The 17,077-nt window shown below is 41.6% G+C and overlaps 2 protein-coding genes and 1 long non-coding RNA gene across 4 annotated transcripts; all 3 read right to left on the bottom strand.

Annotated features, from left to right (window-relative positions):
• Positions 1-425: 425 nt before the first annotated feature.
• LOC139545106 (uncharacterized) lies at positions 426-2,349 on the bottom strand. Its single transcript, XR_011668996.1, has 3 exons — positions 2,040-2,349; positions 913-970; positions 426-814 (listed from the first exon to the last, which is right to left on the bottom strand). It is a non-coding gene; the product is annotated as an uncharacterized lncRNA (long non-coding RNA).
• Positions 2,350-3,952: 1,603 nt separating this feature from the next.
• Positions 3,953-7,212, bottom strand: myl7 (myosin, light chain 7, regulatory). 2 transcript variants are annotated; one of them, XM_071352509.1, is made up of 7 exons: positions 6,895-7,212; positions 6,275-6,376; positions 5,057-5,132; positions 4,854-4,958; positions 4,515-4,593; positions 4,360-4,408; positions 3,953-4,144 (listed from the first exon to the last, which is right to left on the bottom strand). In XM_071352509.1, the coding sequence occupies exons 1-7, from the start codon at positions 6,895-6,897 to the stop codon at positions 4,040-4,042; spliced, it is 519 nt and encodes a 172-aa protein (XP_071208610.1). In that variant the 5' UTR covers positions 6,898-7,212; the 3' UTR covers positions 3,953-4,039. The 2 variants fall into 2 exon arrangements, with proteins under 2 accessions (XP_071208610.1, XP_071208611.1); XM_071352510.1 differs by having other exon boundaries at positions 4,356-4,408; positions 6,895-7,093.
• A 316-nt stretch (positions 7,213-7,528) lies between these two features.
• Positions 7,529-16,102, bottom strand: LOC139545103 (hexokinase-4-like). Its single transcript, XM_071352503.1, has 10 exons — positions 15,932-16,102; positions 14,440-14,602; positions 12,160-12,314; positions 11,895-12,014; positions 11,488-11,583; positions 11,238-11,337; positions 10,865-11,048; positions 9,372-9,527; positions 8,961-9,194; positions 7,529-8,823 (listed from the first exon to the last, which is right to left on the bottom strand). The coding sequence occupies exons 1-10, from the start codon at positions 16,010-16,012 to the stop codon at positions 8,676-8,678; spliced, it is 1,437 nt and encodes a 478-aa protein (XP_071208604.1). The 5' UTR covers positions 16,013-16,102; the 3' UTR covers positions 7,529-8,675.
• Between the last annotated feature and the right edge of the window lie 975 nt (positions 16,103-17,077).

The following is a 17,077-nucleotide window of genomic DNA, read 5'->3' as shown; positions in this document are numbered from 1 at the left end:
CAATATGTGCCGTTCCAGCCGTTATTATGAGCCGTCCTCCCTTCAGCAGCCTCCACGATGTACAGTTTATTCCTTCCTCCCATTCCTCCAGCCAAATCACAGCTAGGCCTGTGCAAATATGAGCAATCAGCCATTCTATGCAGTATTATATTATACACTGAACAGTTTGAAGTTAAATTAAATGTGTTGTATTGAGTAGAAGTGTGATTTCAGTGACCAGGTTTTTGGAGAACGTTTAGAAAACGTAAACAAGCGTCCGGGGCGAACAGGATGATATGCCACATATTTTTTCCCACAGTGGTATCACTGTACTACTTGGTATCGTCATTCTTGGCCTGGTATCGTATAGTTTGTAAAATGTATCATGACAAGCCTAACTGTGACATTATTCAACATTCTTATGGTTATGAAAGGGAGCCAAACAGTACAATCAATAACACTGTATTATTTTGTATTAAAATTGTTCAATAGACAAAGTGATAGGCATTGATTGCAGTGACACAGTCATTCCCAAATGAAAGATATTCTCCCTATTCCCATGCAGTTTTTATGATTCATCACAATAACAGGCAAGGAAGAGAACTTGGTGATCATAAAGACTACAATGTGATTATATGGCACTTTAAGTAAAACATGATGGTGTTCAGCATCAATGCACCAAGTATGTGAAGTCCATTCATAGGTTTATGACTCTAAAGAAGGGTACATGTTTTAGATTGTTTCAAGCTCTCTTCCTTGGGTTCTTTTCCTGTGATGTTGCTGTCACCATCACTGCCTCCGTTCCTCTGTTGTGTGTTAGGATCCCTACTCACACCTGGAAGAGTTGAGCCAATTTAAGTCATTAATATTTAGGTAAAACTTATAACACTAGCATATAAGGTGCATAAAATGTCCTCTTCCTTACAAACGTACCTGGTGACGACGTGTCCATGTTCTCTCCATCTGGACCAGCAAGGTGTTGATTGGCATTCTGTTTATAAAATTAAGCAAACTTTATTTAATCATATGAAAACACAGGACAAAATCTTGTTGATTCATTGTATCAGTTCAGTTAATTGTATCATTATAACACTGATGACACGTACTCCCAAAATGTTGCTATTGTGCTTTTTCTTCCTTGCATTGTTTTCCTGATACCTGTTAATATAATGTAAGGATAGAGCAGACTTATTAAGTATCTTGTATTACAGAGTAAGTGTACTGTAGCTACCTTGCAGTCCAACCAAGGTGCACAAATTAAATAACAAACTTTATATGCAAGAGATGTTCTACCATTGTCTGAGGAAAATAGAGCTTGACCAGAGATATTCTACCATTGTCTGAGGAAAATAGAGTTTGACCAGAGATATTCTACCATTGTCTGAGGAAAATAGAGCTTGACCAGAGATATTCTACCATTGTCTGAGGAAATTAGAGCTTGACCAGAGATATTCTACCATTGTCTGAGGAAAATAGAGTTTGACCAGAGATATTCTACCATTGTCTGAGGAAATTAGAGCTTGACCAGAGATATTCTACCATTGTCTGAGGAAATTAGAGCTTGACCAGAGATATTCTACCATTGTCTGAGGAAAATAGAGCTTGACCAGTTGAAAAATGAATGAGCCTTTTTAGTGCTTTTAAGACATTCCCATCTCCTCCTGCATAGTTACCTTGAAACAGAGGGTTCTGTTGGATGCACAGGGAGAGGCAGCACTAAAACAGCTTATATTGACCAGCAATAACATGCCTCAGATGAAAACAGGAAAGTTGTTTTTGCTTGACACATCCACAAAACCATGCTTTCGATGGAAAACATCCATAGATGCTGTTAGAAATAAATAGCCTAAAATGGTGTGAGGCATGGTTTTATTAAATAGTTGTATTATTGTTAAATGTTAATTGACCATTTTAGCAGAGAGAACTTGATGCATTGCAAAAATTGCCAGATATCCACACACATGGAAATCCAAAAATATGTTTTGCTTCATCAGGATGCAACATTTGTTTTAAACAAGATGTCTCCTTTAATTCAATAGAGTAAACATCATTTCACCCACCTTCTCAGATAGGAATCACAGTTCTTGACAGGTTTTGCCTCTTTCTTCACGCCATCTGGTGCCAATGCTATGGATATATCTATCCCCACATATACTCTGCCTGCAGCTCCAGAAGATATAGGCATCTCTGCTTCTTCTAAAATGACTACATCTCACACTGCAAAAACTAAAACATCGTACAAACACCTGTCTAGGGACTTAGAAGAGTATAGCTGCCTTGTGTACAAATTTGTCCGTCCAGTTCTGCATCTTTTTTTGACCAGGAGAATGTGGTGGCTGTCTGGCAGTGGATTTTACAAAATGGTTTGTTGTTGTATCCACGACAACCAAGGCCTAAATGACTGGAGCCAGAGTCACATATAAATATATGTATAAATATATGTCTCTGACTGGAACTACACAGCCTCGTTGAAGTGTGGCCCTTTCTCCTGAATGGGCCTAAAAAAAAGTCCTATTTGGGGTATTAATCTAAATCTTGCACTGTTTGAGGGGGATATGGATGTGGGGGATTAAATATGTTGAATTGAGTATGTTTTGCTTTATTTTGTAGTGTTCAGGTGTAGTTTGTGAGTTTTGTTTACGGTTCCGTGTCAGACAGCTGTCAGAAACAAGAGTTTGTACGACTATAACGATGACAACGCTTTCATTGAACTGCAACATCTAAATGTGACCTGGACTTCCTAACGGGTCGCCCCCAGGTGGTAAGGGTAGGCAACAACACGACTGCCACGCTGATCCTCAACACTGGGGCCCCTCAGGGGTGTATGCTTAGTCCCCTCCTGTACTCCCTTTTCACCTGTGACTACATGGCCAAACACGACTCCAACACCATCATTAAGTTTGCTGATGACACAACAATGGTAGGCCTGATCACCGACAACGATGAGACAGCCTATAGGGAGGAGGTCAGAGAACTGGCAGTGTGGTGGCAGAACAAGAACCTCACCCTCTATGTGAGCAAGACAAAGGAAATGATTGTGGACTACAGGAAAAGAAGGGCCGAACAGGCCCCCATTAACATCAATGGGGCTGTAGTGGAGCGGGTCGAAAGTTTCAAGTTTCTTGGTGTCCACATCACCAACGACCTATCATGGTCCAAACACACCAAGACAGTCGTGAAGAGGGCACGACAAAACCTTTTCCACCTCAGGAGACTGAAAAGATTTGGCATGGGTCCCCAGATCCTCAAAAACTTCTACAGCTGCACCATCGAGAGCATCCTGACCTGTTGCATCACCGCCTGGTATGGCAACTGCTCAGCATCTGACCGTAAGGTGCTACAGAGGGTTGTGCGTATAGCCCAGTACCTCACTGGGGCCAAGCTTCCTGCCATCCAGGACCTCTATACCAGGCAGTGTCAGAGGAAAGCCCATAAAATTGTCAGAGACTCCAGTCACCCAAGTCATAGACTGTTTTCTCTGCTACTGCACGGCAAACGGTACCGGAGCGCCAAGTCTAGGACCAAAAGGCTCCTTAACATTTTCTAACCCCAAGCCATAAGACTACTGAACAATTAATCAAATGGCCACCGGACTATATACATTGACCCCCCCCCCCCCCAACCTCCATTTGTTTGTAACACTGCTGCTACTCGCTGTTTATTATCTGTTCATAGTCACTTCACCCCTACCTATATGTACAAATTACCTCAACTAACCTGTACCCCGCACACTGACTCGGTACCGGTACCCCCTGTATATAGCCTCATTATTGTTATGTTATTGTGTTACTTTTTATAATTTTCTACTTTAGTTCATTTGGTAAATTTGGTAAATTTTCTTAACTCTTCTTGAACTGCACTTTTGATGCAGGACTTGTAAGTACGGTAAGGTCTACACCTGTTGTATTCGGCGCATGTGACAAATAAAGTTTGATTTGATTTGAAACAAGCATAAACATTTCACAGACAGGTGTTGATTTTTGAAAATTTCTTTAGTGTATTGGCAAAAGACGAGCACAGAGGAGATTCCAGTTCTGCCCTATCAGGTGTCAGAAGGTCTTTAGGACTCCTCCTTCTCGTCTCCGTGTGTGATGATGTAACACAGTGACTTGTAGTCGATGTTGCCGGCCACGTCAATTGGAGCCACAGAGAAGGCCTGATCCACCTGAGGATTTCATCAGGGGAGGACAGTGGGGTTAGGCAACTCATTGGGAACAGATCAAAATAAATGTGCACAGATATTGATTCTACTGTCCATGTAGGACTGCACTACTGATTGAATGATTGATCCCTCTCTTTCTCTAGTAATTTGTCAACTGTGTGATTTTTAAAATGTATTATTCTTGTTAAAGAGGTAAGAAGGAGTTAGACATTACCAACCTCATCTGCTGTGAATTTATCAGCCTGGTTCATCAGTAATCGTCTAAACCTAAAAAAAATAAAAATAAAAGACAGAACAAATTGAATAAACTAACATTATACTCTACGTCATTGTACAGTTTGGCAACCTATGAAGAGATTCAAATGATACTGACTCATCCTTGTTGACGAAGCCTGTGCCGTTTGGGTCAAAGAGCTTGAAGGCAGCGAGGATGGTGTCCTCAGGGTCTGTGCCTGTAGGGGGAGAGTTACGGTATATTCCACAGTTCAGCTAACACGGACAAGCCAGCCACACACACACACACACACACACCATCCAGCCTACTAACCAACAGTGTAACCCACATTAAATTACATAATATCATAACATTGATATCACAACATTCATACAGAGGAAACACTGATGAATGACTGTCCCTATGGCAAGATTAAAAGAGTCTCAGCCTTCTAATTGTGAAGTAGATTGTGTGAGATGCGGAGGGATGTGGTCTCACCATTGAGTTTCTCCCCAAACAAAGAGAGGAAAACGGTGAAGTTGATGGGACCCTTCCCCTCGTTCAACATCTCATCCAGCTCCTCATCCTTTACGTTCAGCTTTCCTGGGAAACAAAAAACCAAATAAATATACCAACATATGCACATGAACGCATGCACGCACACACACAGACATACACACATTTGTAAAGAGACTGAATACCTAGCTGTCCATAGGTTTCCCTCAGATCCTGTTTTTTGATGACACCATCTCTGTCTTGGTCAATACAGCCGAAAGCCTGGAGACAGACACAGTACAGCCATAAGTTAGTAACAGTGGTGTAAAGTAACTAGTACAAATACTTTGAAGTGCTACTTAAGTACTTGACTATTTATATTTTTGAGAACTTTTACTTTTACTCCTATAAATTATCCCTGACATCCAAAAGTACTTGTTACGTTTCGATAGCAATATAATCCAATTCACGCACCTATCAATATATCAAGTTATGTAGCACTATATATGGATAACTCCAATATGGTATCCTTCCACACAGCAGCATACATTCCGAGTAAGGAATGCAGATTATTCCTGTGTACCGGGTAGTGCTGAGGCTGACCCTCTTAAATAGCTGCCGCCGCACTACTTCCACCTCTTCCTTTTTTCAGCTCATTCCAGAGTGGATTCGCTTGGTAAGAGCTCTATGTTAGAGTGTATAGGGGCAGAAGTATACCCATAGCTATTCAATAGCTTGGAGCAGCTAGCTAGCTAGCCTCTCCATCTGGGTGCTCTACTGCCCCCGAGGCTCGAGGCTGTAATCGCTGACAAAGGTGCTTCAACAAAGTACTGAGTGAAGAGTCTGAGTACTTTTGTAAATGTGATATTTCCGTTTTTTTGTATAAATTTGCAAATTTTTTAAAATCAATTTTAGAATAAGGCTGTGATGTAATAAAACGTAGATAAAGTCAAGGGGTCTGAATACTTTCTGAATGCACTGTATGTATAGAGAAATGCTTGTGTTCCTAGCTCCAAAAGTGCAGTAATATCTAACAAAACACACAAATCTAAAAGTGAAAGAATGGAATTAAGAAATATATATATACACATACTCTGGACTCCGACATTGCTCGTCCTAATATTTCTCTATTTCTTAATTCCATTCTTTCAATTTTAGATGTGTGTGTATTGTTAGATATTGTTTGATATTGTTTGATATTACTGCACTTTGCTTTTACTCAAGTATGACAATTGAGTACTTTTTTCACCAGTGGTTAGTAATATTGCTTTTTTTTGTTTGGTTTTATCTTCATCATAAAACAAGTAATTATTATGCAAATGTACTTTAGAGCAGTTTCCTCTGATGTCTAATGTCTATGAACCAGCAATCCAAACTACCAATATGGCACTTTTATGAATTAGACAGTGAAAGTGTAACTATACCTCCTTAAACTCCTGTATCTGGGACTGTTCGAACATGGAGAAGACATTGGAGCAGCTCTTCTGGGCTCCCCTCTGTCTCTTATTAGCAGCCTTCTTACTGGCCTGAGACACCAGGAAAAATAGACAGACAGTTACACATGATCTTTACTGTCACTCAGTCTGACCAGAGTGAGAGGAGAGAGGGAGTCTAACAAAAGCAGTTACATCAACATGTAATAATTGAACCATGTATTCTACGTGAAAGAATAATGAGTGATAAATTCAAACATGTCACATATACATTTTAGCCTCTTCTTCTTACACTAAAACATCCTAGTTTTACTTGACCAAGGTCATCCAAAGTCGGTATGATTTAAATTAAAATCAGCATGATTTACTTTCTAAGGACTTATATTTGTAATTAAAATAGCAGTATATTATAAAAGCGCTTTCAACACTGTAAAAGCAGTTCCAATAGAAACCTAACACCAGATTTACTCTCTACATAGTCAAAAACGCTTCTAATATTGTATCACAACAATTAACTCAATTCCAGATCAATATTACAGAGATATATTGCTCATAAGAAAAGTTAGATGGCAAACGATGAATAATATGGAGAATGTCATTTTTCTACTCACCATGTCTGTGTGTGGTGCGATGTCTCTCTTGGTCCAGGACTATGTGTGATTAGTGGGGAGGGTTTATATGTATGGCCCATGTTATCTTCTGCTCTCCTATAATAAGCCTGCAGTGGGTACCATAGTCCCTTACATGGCCATCTCTAACCTCTCTCTCTCTGTGGGAACACGATAAGGACCCAAGGACCAGGATTCCACTGGGGTGGAATTAGGAGATAGGGAGAGATATAGTGCAGGGGGAGGAGGGGTGATACAATGAGAGAAGAGAAGGGAGAGAGAGAGAGAGAGGGGAGGTGGATGTGCAGAGATACGGTGAGAGAGCGGAGATGGCGGAATATGGCAAACGAGGAGGTGGGATTTAGAGGATTGTGGGTATTATGTGATGCAATGTGAGTATAGTCAGTAAAATCTCTACCGATGAAAAGTTGAGATGTTACCCATTTGTATGGCTGTTGTTTATACTCTTATTTCAGTTGTGTTGGGTGTTTGCCTGATTTTGTGTTACTCACCTACTCTTAGGCTTTGCTGAACAGAAACTTTACAGTTTTTTATGACACCAAAGTGTGTGGTCATGTACAGCAAAAGCTTAAATGTTTTATGATGATAGACACACCAAAAATAAATTTTAAAAATGTTATGTTATAGCAACTTTATTTACAACAAACAAAGCACATTCTCATTCTTAGATATACATATTAGCAATTAAGACCTAAACTCATCATACATACTTTTATAAAGAAGCATTTCATTTCCCCCTAACAGTAAGTGAAAGACTAAACTGCAATACATTTGAAACGTATAATTCTTTACTTTTGAGTTACTGTATCTAAGGCAACATCTCTGGATTGTACGGACATCAGCAAACTAAAAACATACAGATGTCATAAATCAATGTCAATGCTTTTCACATGAACGTTATATTACAGTACTAACCAGGCTTCAAACACCTGCAATTAGTGGTAGCTTGAGAACATGTTATAACAACGGTTCAGTACTTGCTGTGACACACCACCTGTGCATTGTGGGTACTCCAGGAAATGTACAGAGACTCTGTGTAATACTGTACACTAGGAAAAATACTGATTTAACCTGCCTCTTTGTTTTCCATATTGTGTGTGCTGTGTGGTAGGGTTATATGTCAGTACAATGAGTTCTCCACACATACATATATTCCCTCTCTCACCAGTGAGGAGGCATGCTTTACTCTGTGAGAGCCTCGAGAAAAGGCCAGAGTTGGGTGACCTTAGATGGGGGGGATTCTTAATTGGACAACAGTCCGTCCTCTCCTCGACTCCTCTGTCCTCCTCTTCTCTGTGACTTGGAAACCGATAAGTGGTCAAGGAGAGAGTTCATTTGTTTGTAGGCGAACAGAGGAGTGTCCTCCTCACTTCTATAGCTTCCTCTCGCGAAGGATACTGAAGTGCGTCCTCCGCGCCAGAGTTTTGAAATCTGCCCCTTTTGATTCAGCTGTTGTTCACTTGGAGGAGAAAAGCATGCACATATTTCAAAACAATACTTGTAGTTTTATCTATAAAATGTCTAGCACAACGAGCTACATTAGTTTTTACTACTTTACACCCCTGTAAACGTAATTTGTATGATGACGCGCTAGTGAAGAAGGAGAGACTCATTTCATACAAATGCATTTGTTTCCATGTTTCCTGGATGCGAGTTGAGCAAAACCAATTGAGATTCTCCAGAGGAGTCATTTACTGTAGGGGTTCAGTTCAGCCTGGTTCACCTGCATCACCCCCTATAGGTGGGAGGCTGTTACGACCCTCTCACTGTGTCAGCATGCACGCTGCCATCTTACAGGCTACTGCAGAGATAAGTGCTGCCCCCCGTCCACTCCCTTCCTCTGATTGGATGAAGGTGATGTCACAGTGAGGCGTCAGCTCACGTACAACTTTGTGGAACCTGTCTTGGAAACTGTGGAGGGAGATCAACATCAGGGTTAGAATAAAATCCATGACATTTTCACTAGATATGACGAGCATCGTTTGTATGTTACAGACTTAGTGACCCTCTCTGTCTCTCTCTCTCTGCATCTCCCTCCCCCTCCTCACCAGGGGTGGAGTTTGTAGACGGAGCCATCGATGCCCACGGTGATCTTCAGCACCTCCTGGCTGCGGCGTTCTCTCATGCGATTGATTACGGCGGCTAACCCCGCTCCACACATGTGTGCTGCCCGCGTGGACACGCTCTCACACGCCAGACGCACTATGTCACAGTCCATCTCCGAGGGCAACACGCCCAGCGTGGACAGGATGTTGTAGATCTGCTTCCTGTCACCAGAGTCACTGAGAAACACACCGGGAGAGAATACACACTTAACACTTACTAAGGAACCAAGACTTACTGAGCGTAGCTTTACTGCCTCACTCCGAAGACAATCACTGACACAAACTGTGTTGCTGTAATTCTAATAGTGTTGACAGATGTTATTGTCATTTCACGGTTGTGTCTTGACCCCTCACCTCTCTATCTGGGAGACGTAGCGCGTCTCCAAGCTACCGCGAGTCTTCAGCAGGTCAGAGGCTTCCCCGTTAAACAGCAGCTCTTCATTCACCAGCTTCAACAATACCAGCCTCACCAGCTCTCCCATGTACTTCCCACTGATCAACTTCTCATAGCTACAGACAGATGGAGGGGAGGGGGGCAGAGCGAGGGGGGAGAGGAAGGTGGACAGAGGCAAGAGAAGAGACAGTAGAGGGAAGCCGCAGGGCAGAGGAGGTGGATGGAGACAGAGAGTCGTGCGTCACATAACACGTGAACCTATATATCCCTGTCATCATCATTTCCCAGCTAGGCTGAAGAATAAGAAGGATTGCAAAGCAGGAGAGCGATCTCTCCATCTCTCTGTCTGTGTGAGTGGAGAGAGAGATAAAGTGCTAGGGTGAGTGAGGCTCAGCTCCTCGGTTGCCTGTGTGAAGAGACTGTCAGAGCAAACGGTAAACAGCCATTAGCCTGGTTGAGCACTGGACAGGAACTCATTAATCTGACCCTGACGTATATGGGCTTGCCACTGGCCACAGCCAGGAAAACAACCTGGTTACCTAGCGACCACACAGGCTGCAGGTCAGTCAGGTGAGCGTCATAGACAGGTGAGGGAGAGAACAAGAGAGAGAGAGAGAGAGAGAGAGAGAGAGGCACGTTTCCACCTGTGCTTATCCTCAGGCTGCATGTGCAGTGTGTCACAGAAACATGTGCAGTGTGTCACAGAAACATGTGCAATGTGTCACAGAAACATGTGCAGCTCTCAGAAACTCATTGGACTCTTACTTACTTTGAGCTTCTAAGAATGGGCACGTCTGGATACACGTGCAGTATTAGCTGGAACTACTGGTAAAAATATAGTGAAAGCAGGTGCTTCCACAAAGGTGTTTCCTTGGTTAATTAAGCAATTAAAACATCCCATCATGCTTAGGGTCATGTATAAAAATGCCCAGTTGCCCGTTATTTTGTCTACCATGGCTAGAAGAAGAGATCTCAGTGACTTTGAAAGAGGGGTCTCAAAGGACCATAGGGGGTTTAAAGGGTGTGTATGTGCGTGTGTGTGTAGGCGTGCGTGTGTCTCAGTCACCAGATCTCAACCCAATTAAACACTTATGTGAGATTATGGAGTGGCGCCTGAGACAGCGTTTTCCACCACCATCAACAAAACACCAAAAGATGGAATGTCTCGTGGAAGAATGGTGTCGCATCCCTCCAATAGAGTTCCAGACACTTATGCCAAGGTGCATTGAAGCTGTTCTGGTGGCTTGTGGTGGACCAACGCCCTATGAAAACACTTTATGTTGGTGTTTCCTTTATTTTGGCAGTTACCTCTAGGTACTACTTTCAAGAATCGATTCATTTAGCCACTTTTATGTCCATGAAAGGTTTTATCACCAGTGGAGATTGGAACACCCCCTAAACTTAGAAGGGCCTGGTTGATTCTTTGTGAAACAGACAGCTCTCCAGTACTCACAGTTGTTGTCCAGGGTTGAGTGATGTCTCATCCACCACCCTGTCGTACTCCAGTCTGAATTCCTCCAGCTCTCCGTTGGCACCGAAGGCCCCCCACTCTGTGTTCACACACATCCTCCCCTCTTCTCCCTCCACCAGCTCCACTGTCCGCATCTCCTCCATGTAGCACGCGTTACACCCAGTACCTGGGGACAGGACAATGCTCATATTACACTTGATTTGTGTGTTGTATTACAGACAAACACAAACATAGTTGGCTTTAAAGAGGGGTAGGGAAGGTGGTAGGTAACAGGAGATTAGTGGATGAGCAATCAATTTGTGTGTGTGTGTGTGTGTGTGTGTGTGTGTGTGTGTGTGTGTGTGTGTGTACTCACCCACAATCATTCCCACTTCGCAGCTGCGGTCCTCATAGTAGCAAGATATCATGGTAGCAACTGTATCGTTCACCATGGCAACTATGTCCATCTCAAAGTCCTGAAGAGTAAAGGAACATTTCAGTACGGCTCTACTTACATGAATCTACTGCGCATGTTTTACAAATGTCTCATAGCATGTCTATCATAACATATCTATAATTGTGTGTATCGTAAACATAGAATCCTTATCCTGTAGTAAAAACCCTACCCCTCTCCTCTTGATGGCATCTCTCAGTAGTCCCACCACGTTGTTACCCTCGGCTCCAGACGCCTTGAACCCTTTGGTCCAGTTCAGTAGGATGCCCTGGGAGGAAAACACAGGGTTAGAGTTAGGGGTAGGGTTGGTAGCAGAGCTCAGAGGATGCTGGTAGGCAGAGCTATAGGATGACAGGCTTATTGTAATGTCTGGAATTGAGTAAATGGAACGGAGTCAACCTTGTGGTTTCCATATGTTTGATGTGTTTCATACCATTCCATGAGCCCGTCCACTTATAGTTCCTCCCACCAGCCTCCTCTGACAGACACTAACTCAGACAATCAGATAGTCACTGAGGTCAACTCTCTAATCTGAAGTCTCTAAACCTGTGTGGATCTTTTACTTAGTCCACGTCATACCTTGTCTATGTCCTCATGTCGTACGGGGAAGGAGAAGGTGAAACCCAGAGGAAGCTTCCTGTGTTTGATGTGATGTCTGTCCAGGAAGTCTGATATACACTCTGCAATGTAGTCAAAGAGCTGAGAAGAGAGAGGGAGGAGGGAAAAGGAGAAAGAGGGGAAGACGGAGAAATGGAAAGACAGGATTAATGGGCACTAATTACACTGGTCAGCACAGTGCACTTCTGAGTGAACACTTCTAGGTACACTAGTGCTGCACGCTCACCATCTCAGCCGTGCCTGTCATTGCGTCTTCAGGGATGGAGTACATCTGGTATTTGGTCTCCACCTTCCACCCCCTCTCCTCATCCTCCCCCACCTTCACCAACATCACACGGAAGTTAGTCCCCCCCAGGTCCAGGGCCAGGAAATCCCCCACCTCTGACACAGCGCAGCATAGAGAAGGTTGTCATAAAGGATCAAACACACACTCACACATCCAGTTTTTTTTGGAATACAGTCTTATTGTGGAATATGGTATTTCAAAAAGCCCTAGACACTGAATGTAAACTAGATCTAATAAGAAATGTAATGTTATTTCATGTTCCAGCTCTCAAGACATTACCATTCGGTACAAATAGACTAGCTATCATGAATTTACATTGTTATTTCACAAGAAGGCATTGAATAAATGGGTTTTTGAACCAAATCGGTGCCTTATGCGAAGTATAACTTGGTAAAAAAAACTTCATAACTTCACAAACTTCATAAAAAACATGTTTTCCAATCTCAAGAGGTAAAAAACAATCAAGTTTACCAAAGTAAGTGCCTATAAAGAGCCAAATAAAGTAACAGTGTTGACTGTAACAGGTTTGACTGTAACAGGTTTGACTGTAACAGGGTTGGTGATTTCATCTTAAATCAGCCTTAAATACACTTGTGACAGGGAGAATGGAAGCTTGTTGTGTGCAACAGTGAGGGGCAATTGAATGCAAGCTTATTTTTTTTAGGGGAAATTGTTCAAACCTTTCTAGCCTGTATGGACGTGTTATGCCTGACCCGCTCAGTTTTCCACCACAAGACACCAGAAAATGGCCCAAATGTTTAAAACCCGCTCACTTTTTTTTACACTATGATTTTACTATTAGATGTTACATTTCTATAGATTTTTTTTTTTAAAGGAATAATTTCACCATATTAAAACAAGAGTTCAGTTCACGTAACAGGGTTGACCTTAAAATGAGGGACCGATGTGAATTAATCAGTAATCACATGAAATAATTTATAATCTTCAGAAATGACTGTCAAAGCAACAAAATAACTAGAGTTTTACATTGATGGTGAAAACTTTGAGAAATGTTGTGGGTAAGTGGGTTAAAACCTTCCTAGAAGTCACAGAGGATGTGACTTCTATTTCATATTGAAATTCAGATAAGTTGAATTCTCCTTGTAGTCTATATTAAAGGGAACTTCATTTAACCTCCACGGGATCGGTGTCCCTATACCGGGACGGTTGCACTAATGTGTGCTAATGTGATTAACATGACAGTTGTAAGTAACAGCAAACTTTCCAGGACATAGTCATGTCTTATATGGGCAGAAAGCTTACATTCTTGTTAATCTAACTGCACTGTACACTTTACAGTAGCTATTACAGTGAAGAATACCATGCTATTGTTTGAGGATAGTGCACAACAACAACAAAAACGTATCATGGCAACCGGTTTGATACATTCACCTCTGAAGGTAAATAATGCACTTACATTCTGTAATCTTGCTCTGATTTCCCAGAGATAAAATGTAGCGTAGTTTTGTTTAATAAAATACATTTTTATATTCAAATGTAGGAACTGGGTTCTACAGTTTGAAGCCCTGCTGTCTCTGGCTCCACACCCACCCCGCCTGGCCATCTAGATGTGTGAAAGTTAGTGTATAAGCTAATGATCCATCATGTAGAACATTCCTGGGAGTGTGTAAACTTACACTTTGTATTACCATATAATTTTTGTATGTTCTCTATAGTTATGTACTTGAAAATGTATCAATTGACCAATTCGGCACATTTGGGCAGACTTGATACAAAATATTGTCCAGTATTGCAATGCTTCACTGGATCAATCTGAAACTTTGCACACACACTGCTGCCATCTAGTGGCCAAAATCTAAGTTGCGCCTAAACTGCAATATTATATTATGGCCTTTCTCTTGCATTTCAAAGATGATGAATTTTTTGTTTTATAGAAAAGTATGTTTTTTTGTTTGTATTATCTTTAACCAGATCTAATGTGTTATATTCTCCTACATTAATTTCACATTTCCACAAACTTCAAAGTGTTTCCTTTCAAATGGTATCAAGAATATGAATATCCTTGCTTCAGGTCCTGAGCTACAGGCAGTTAGATTTGGGTATGTCATTTTAGGCGAAAATGGAAAAAGAGGGTCCGATCCTTTAATATAACAAGCTTTTAAAAATGCAATATTGATGCACAATTTCTACTTAAAATATGAAAGATATGCAAAAGGCACTCATTTCGTTGAGCGACCCAAATGAGGTAAATGTCTCTACCTGATCCCTCAGGAGTGGAGTAGACGTAGGTGGGCAGCATTTTGACGCTGGACTCCTGGTGCGTCTCTACACGCAGTCCCCGGTCCATCTCCCTCATCATCCTCTTCATCACCTCCTTCAACTGTTCCTTCTTCAGCCTGAACTCTGACAGGATCTGCTCCACCTGGGGAGGGAGGAACGAACAGGGTCAGAGCAGGTCTCATTCATAAAATACCTTTAGAATAGAATAACATGATTTCCCCCCAAGGGAACGTCAGGTGTGGCATTTCTCAAGCCCAAGGACACTTTACATACATACGTCACAAATAAAGTACAGCAGGGGTTCCCAAACTTTTGTAATCAACGGTCAATGTTTACTTTTTAAGTTGAGTCTATTACAGTCTATTACAAATCAGTCTGATAGTACTTTTGACGGTATTTCAATCTGAAGTAAGTATGGTTTGAAGGGACTGAAATGCATCAGAAAGGTATTGAAAAGTTCAGAAGATCATCAGGCTATAATGTTCTATAAACGTCTGTGTAGAAAAGAACATTATCATTGATGATGTTCTTTTCCCCCCAGTCTGATTTAGTGCCTGGTCTCATCCACTTTGTTCTAATGTGTCCTACGCGGCTTGTGGGATTGTAGAGGGAAACTGAAGACACATACGTGTTCCTTCTCTTTCAGTGATGGGGGTCATAATATTTTGTAACTTAAACCGTTCAAAAGAGTGAGCCACATTTGTAGGAAGAAAACAGACACCGCTCTGTTATTACAACCGCATCTAGCGGCTACCGGAGGTTACTGACATAACCCCGGTTCTATGAACCAAGCACATTTTTTTACATTTGATTTCAGAGTTTCTCTCGCAAACCCATTTTAAATCAGGTGACCCCACATGGGTCGTGAACCCTAGTTTGGGAAACGATGGAGTACATCATTTATAGCACAATAAAGCAAATTGTGGAAAAAAAAGTGTTGTGAAGGAGAGTAAGGGATAATGAAGATGTATTTAATATTTCACTTCAGCCCTTTCTCTCCATTTTTATTCATCTAAAATGTGACCTGCTGAAACACAAACATTGAAGACAAATAAAATAATGTAATCGGTTGAAAGTCAAAGAAGTTGCTATTTGCAGTATGCCCTGTTTGATGGTTGCTCTGAAAAACATCACCACCAAGATACACAGAATTTCATCCAGCTATTTCACAAAGAGGACAAAGTAGTGAACTGAACATCTGACAAAGCTTCTCACCCATAATTTCTTCTCAAACAACACGGGGCAGTCTGTGTGTGAAGACGAGTTAATTCAGACAACATTCATGCAGAACAGTATGAGTAATAATAGTAGAGTTGAAAGTCAAATTATAACATTATTAAGTCAATAATGTACAAATTATTTGAAAATCAATTCAAGTAACTCAATCCAAAGTAAACTATTCTGACGTTAAAACCTAGACTGGATACCAAAATTAGTTCTCATCTAAACTCTTCAGAAATGTGTGTCTTACCATGAGGGCAGTCTCTAGCACAGAGCTGAGGCTACAAGGCATCTTCCCCATCTGGCCCGTGTAGGAGCTGACACACGGCATCTTTTCTAGCCTTACAAATGACTCTGCGTGTGTATCTAGGTGTATGGTGTGTGTGTGTCTGCAGAGCCAGTGGACTGTAAATACAGTTGAATGAGGACCTCAGCTGTTTTTATGCTCTGGTAAAAGGGGCTGGCCTGAGAAGATGGTGGCCTCTGTACACACACAAACGCCCACACCCTAATGCCTCATCCCATCTGGCCAAGGACATGTGGTCAGATGAAATATCTATGACCTGATTTCAGGAGAGCTATAGACTGAGTGTACAAGACTGACTAGGTGAATCCAGGTGAACGCTATGATCCCTTATTGATGTCACTTGTTAAATGCACTTCAATCATTTTAGATGAACGTTAAAGAATGATTTTTAAGCATTGAGACAATTTAGACATGGATTCAGACAAAAGATTTAAGTGCCTTTGAACAGGGGTTGATAGTAGGTGTCAGGCGCACCAGTTTGAGTGTGTCAAGTACTGCAACGCTGCTGGGTTTTTCACGCTCAACAGTTTCCGTGTGTATCAAGAATGGCCTGTGTGTATCAAAAATCTAGCCAACTTGACACAACTGTGGGAAGCATTGGAGTCAACATGGGCCAGCATCCCTGTGGAACGCTTTTGACACCTTGTAGAGTCCAGGGCCCGACGAATTGAGGCTGTTCTGAAGGCAAAAGGGCTGCAACTCAAGGAAGGTGTTCTTAATGTTTTGTACACTCAGTGTATATTATGCCTTTCTATTATCATCACAGGTCAATTTGAACAGCAAAGTCTGGCTGTGACTAAATCTGTCACATGTGTAATGACCAACAAGATCTCACTGTTTTACCAATTTGACTTGGTAATGACTGGTAATGACAAACCCCAAAAGCAGGCAAACTAAATAAACGCCTCAGACAGAGGTAAATGTTGATCTAAACTAAAAGGCACTGAAAATACATATAGCTAAACTATTTTTGTTGCTTTTCAACAGAATTTTTTATTCCATTAAGTTCATTTCCAATCTGTATCTATGCGATGACCTGACTTTTATTTAGTAGAATAGATAACGTAATTTGACCTAGAAATAGTTGAA

Source organism: Salvelinus alpinus, chromosome 19, assembly GCF_045679555.1.
Source record: "Salvelinus alpinus chromosome 19, SLU_Salpinus.1, whole genome shotgun sequence".
NCBI classification, from domain to species: Eukaryota; Metazoa; Chordata; class Actinopteri; order Salmoniformes; family Salmonidae; genus Salvelinus; species Salvelinus alpinus.
This window is presented reverse-complemented; position numbering and strand designations above follow the sequence as displayed.

What these genes read in the sequence shown, in the direction of transcription:
- myl7 (XM_071352509.1), bottom strand. An exon ending in GGCTTCGTCAACAAGGATGA is followed by an intron (nt 4,409 to 4,514) that starts GTCAGTATCATT and finishes TATTTTTTTTAG; the next exon opens with GTTTAGACGATTACTGATGA. An exon ending in ATAAATTCACAGCAGATGAG is followed by an intron (nt 4,145 to 4,359) that starts GTTGGTAATGTC and finishes TGAAATCCTCAG; the next exon opens with GTGGATCAGGCCTTCTCTGT.
- LOC139545103 (XM_071352503.1), bottom strand. Translation starts at nt 16,012, where the DNA reads ATGCCGTGTGTCAGCTCCTACACGGGCCAGATGGGGAAGATGCCTTGT. An exon ending in CGAAGTGGGAATGATTGTGG is followed by an intron (nt 11,049 to 11,237) that starts GTGAGTACACAC and finishes TCCTGTCCCCAG; the next exon opens with GTACTGGGTGTAACGCGTGC. An exon ending in CTCAACCCTGGACAACAACT is followed by an intron (nt 9,528 to 10,864) that starts GTGAGTACTGGA and finishes ATCTGTCTGTAG; the next exon opens with CTATGAGAAGTTGATCAGTG.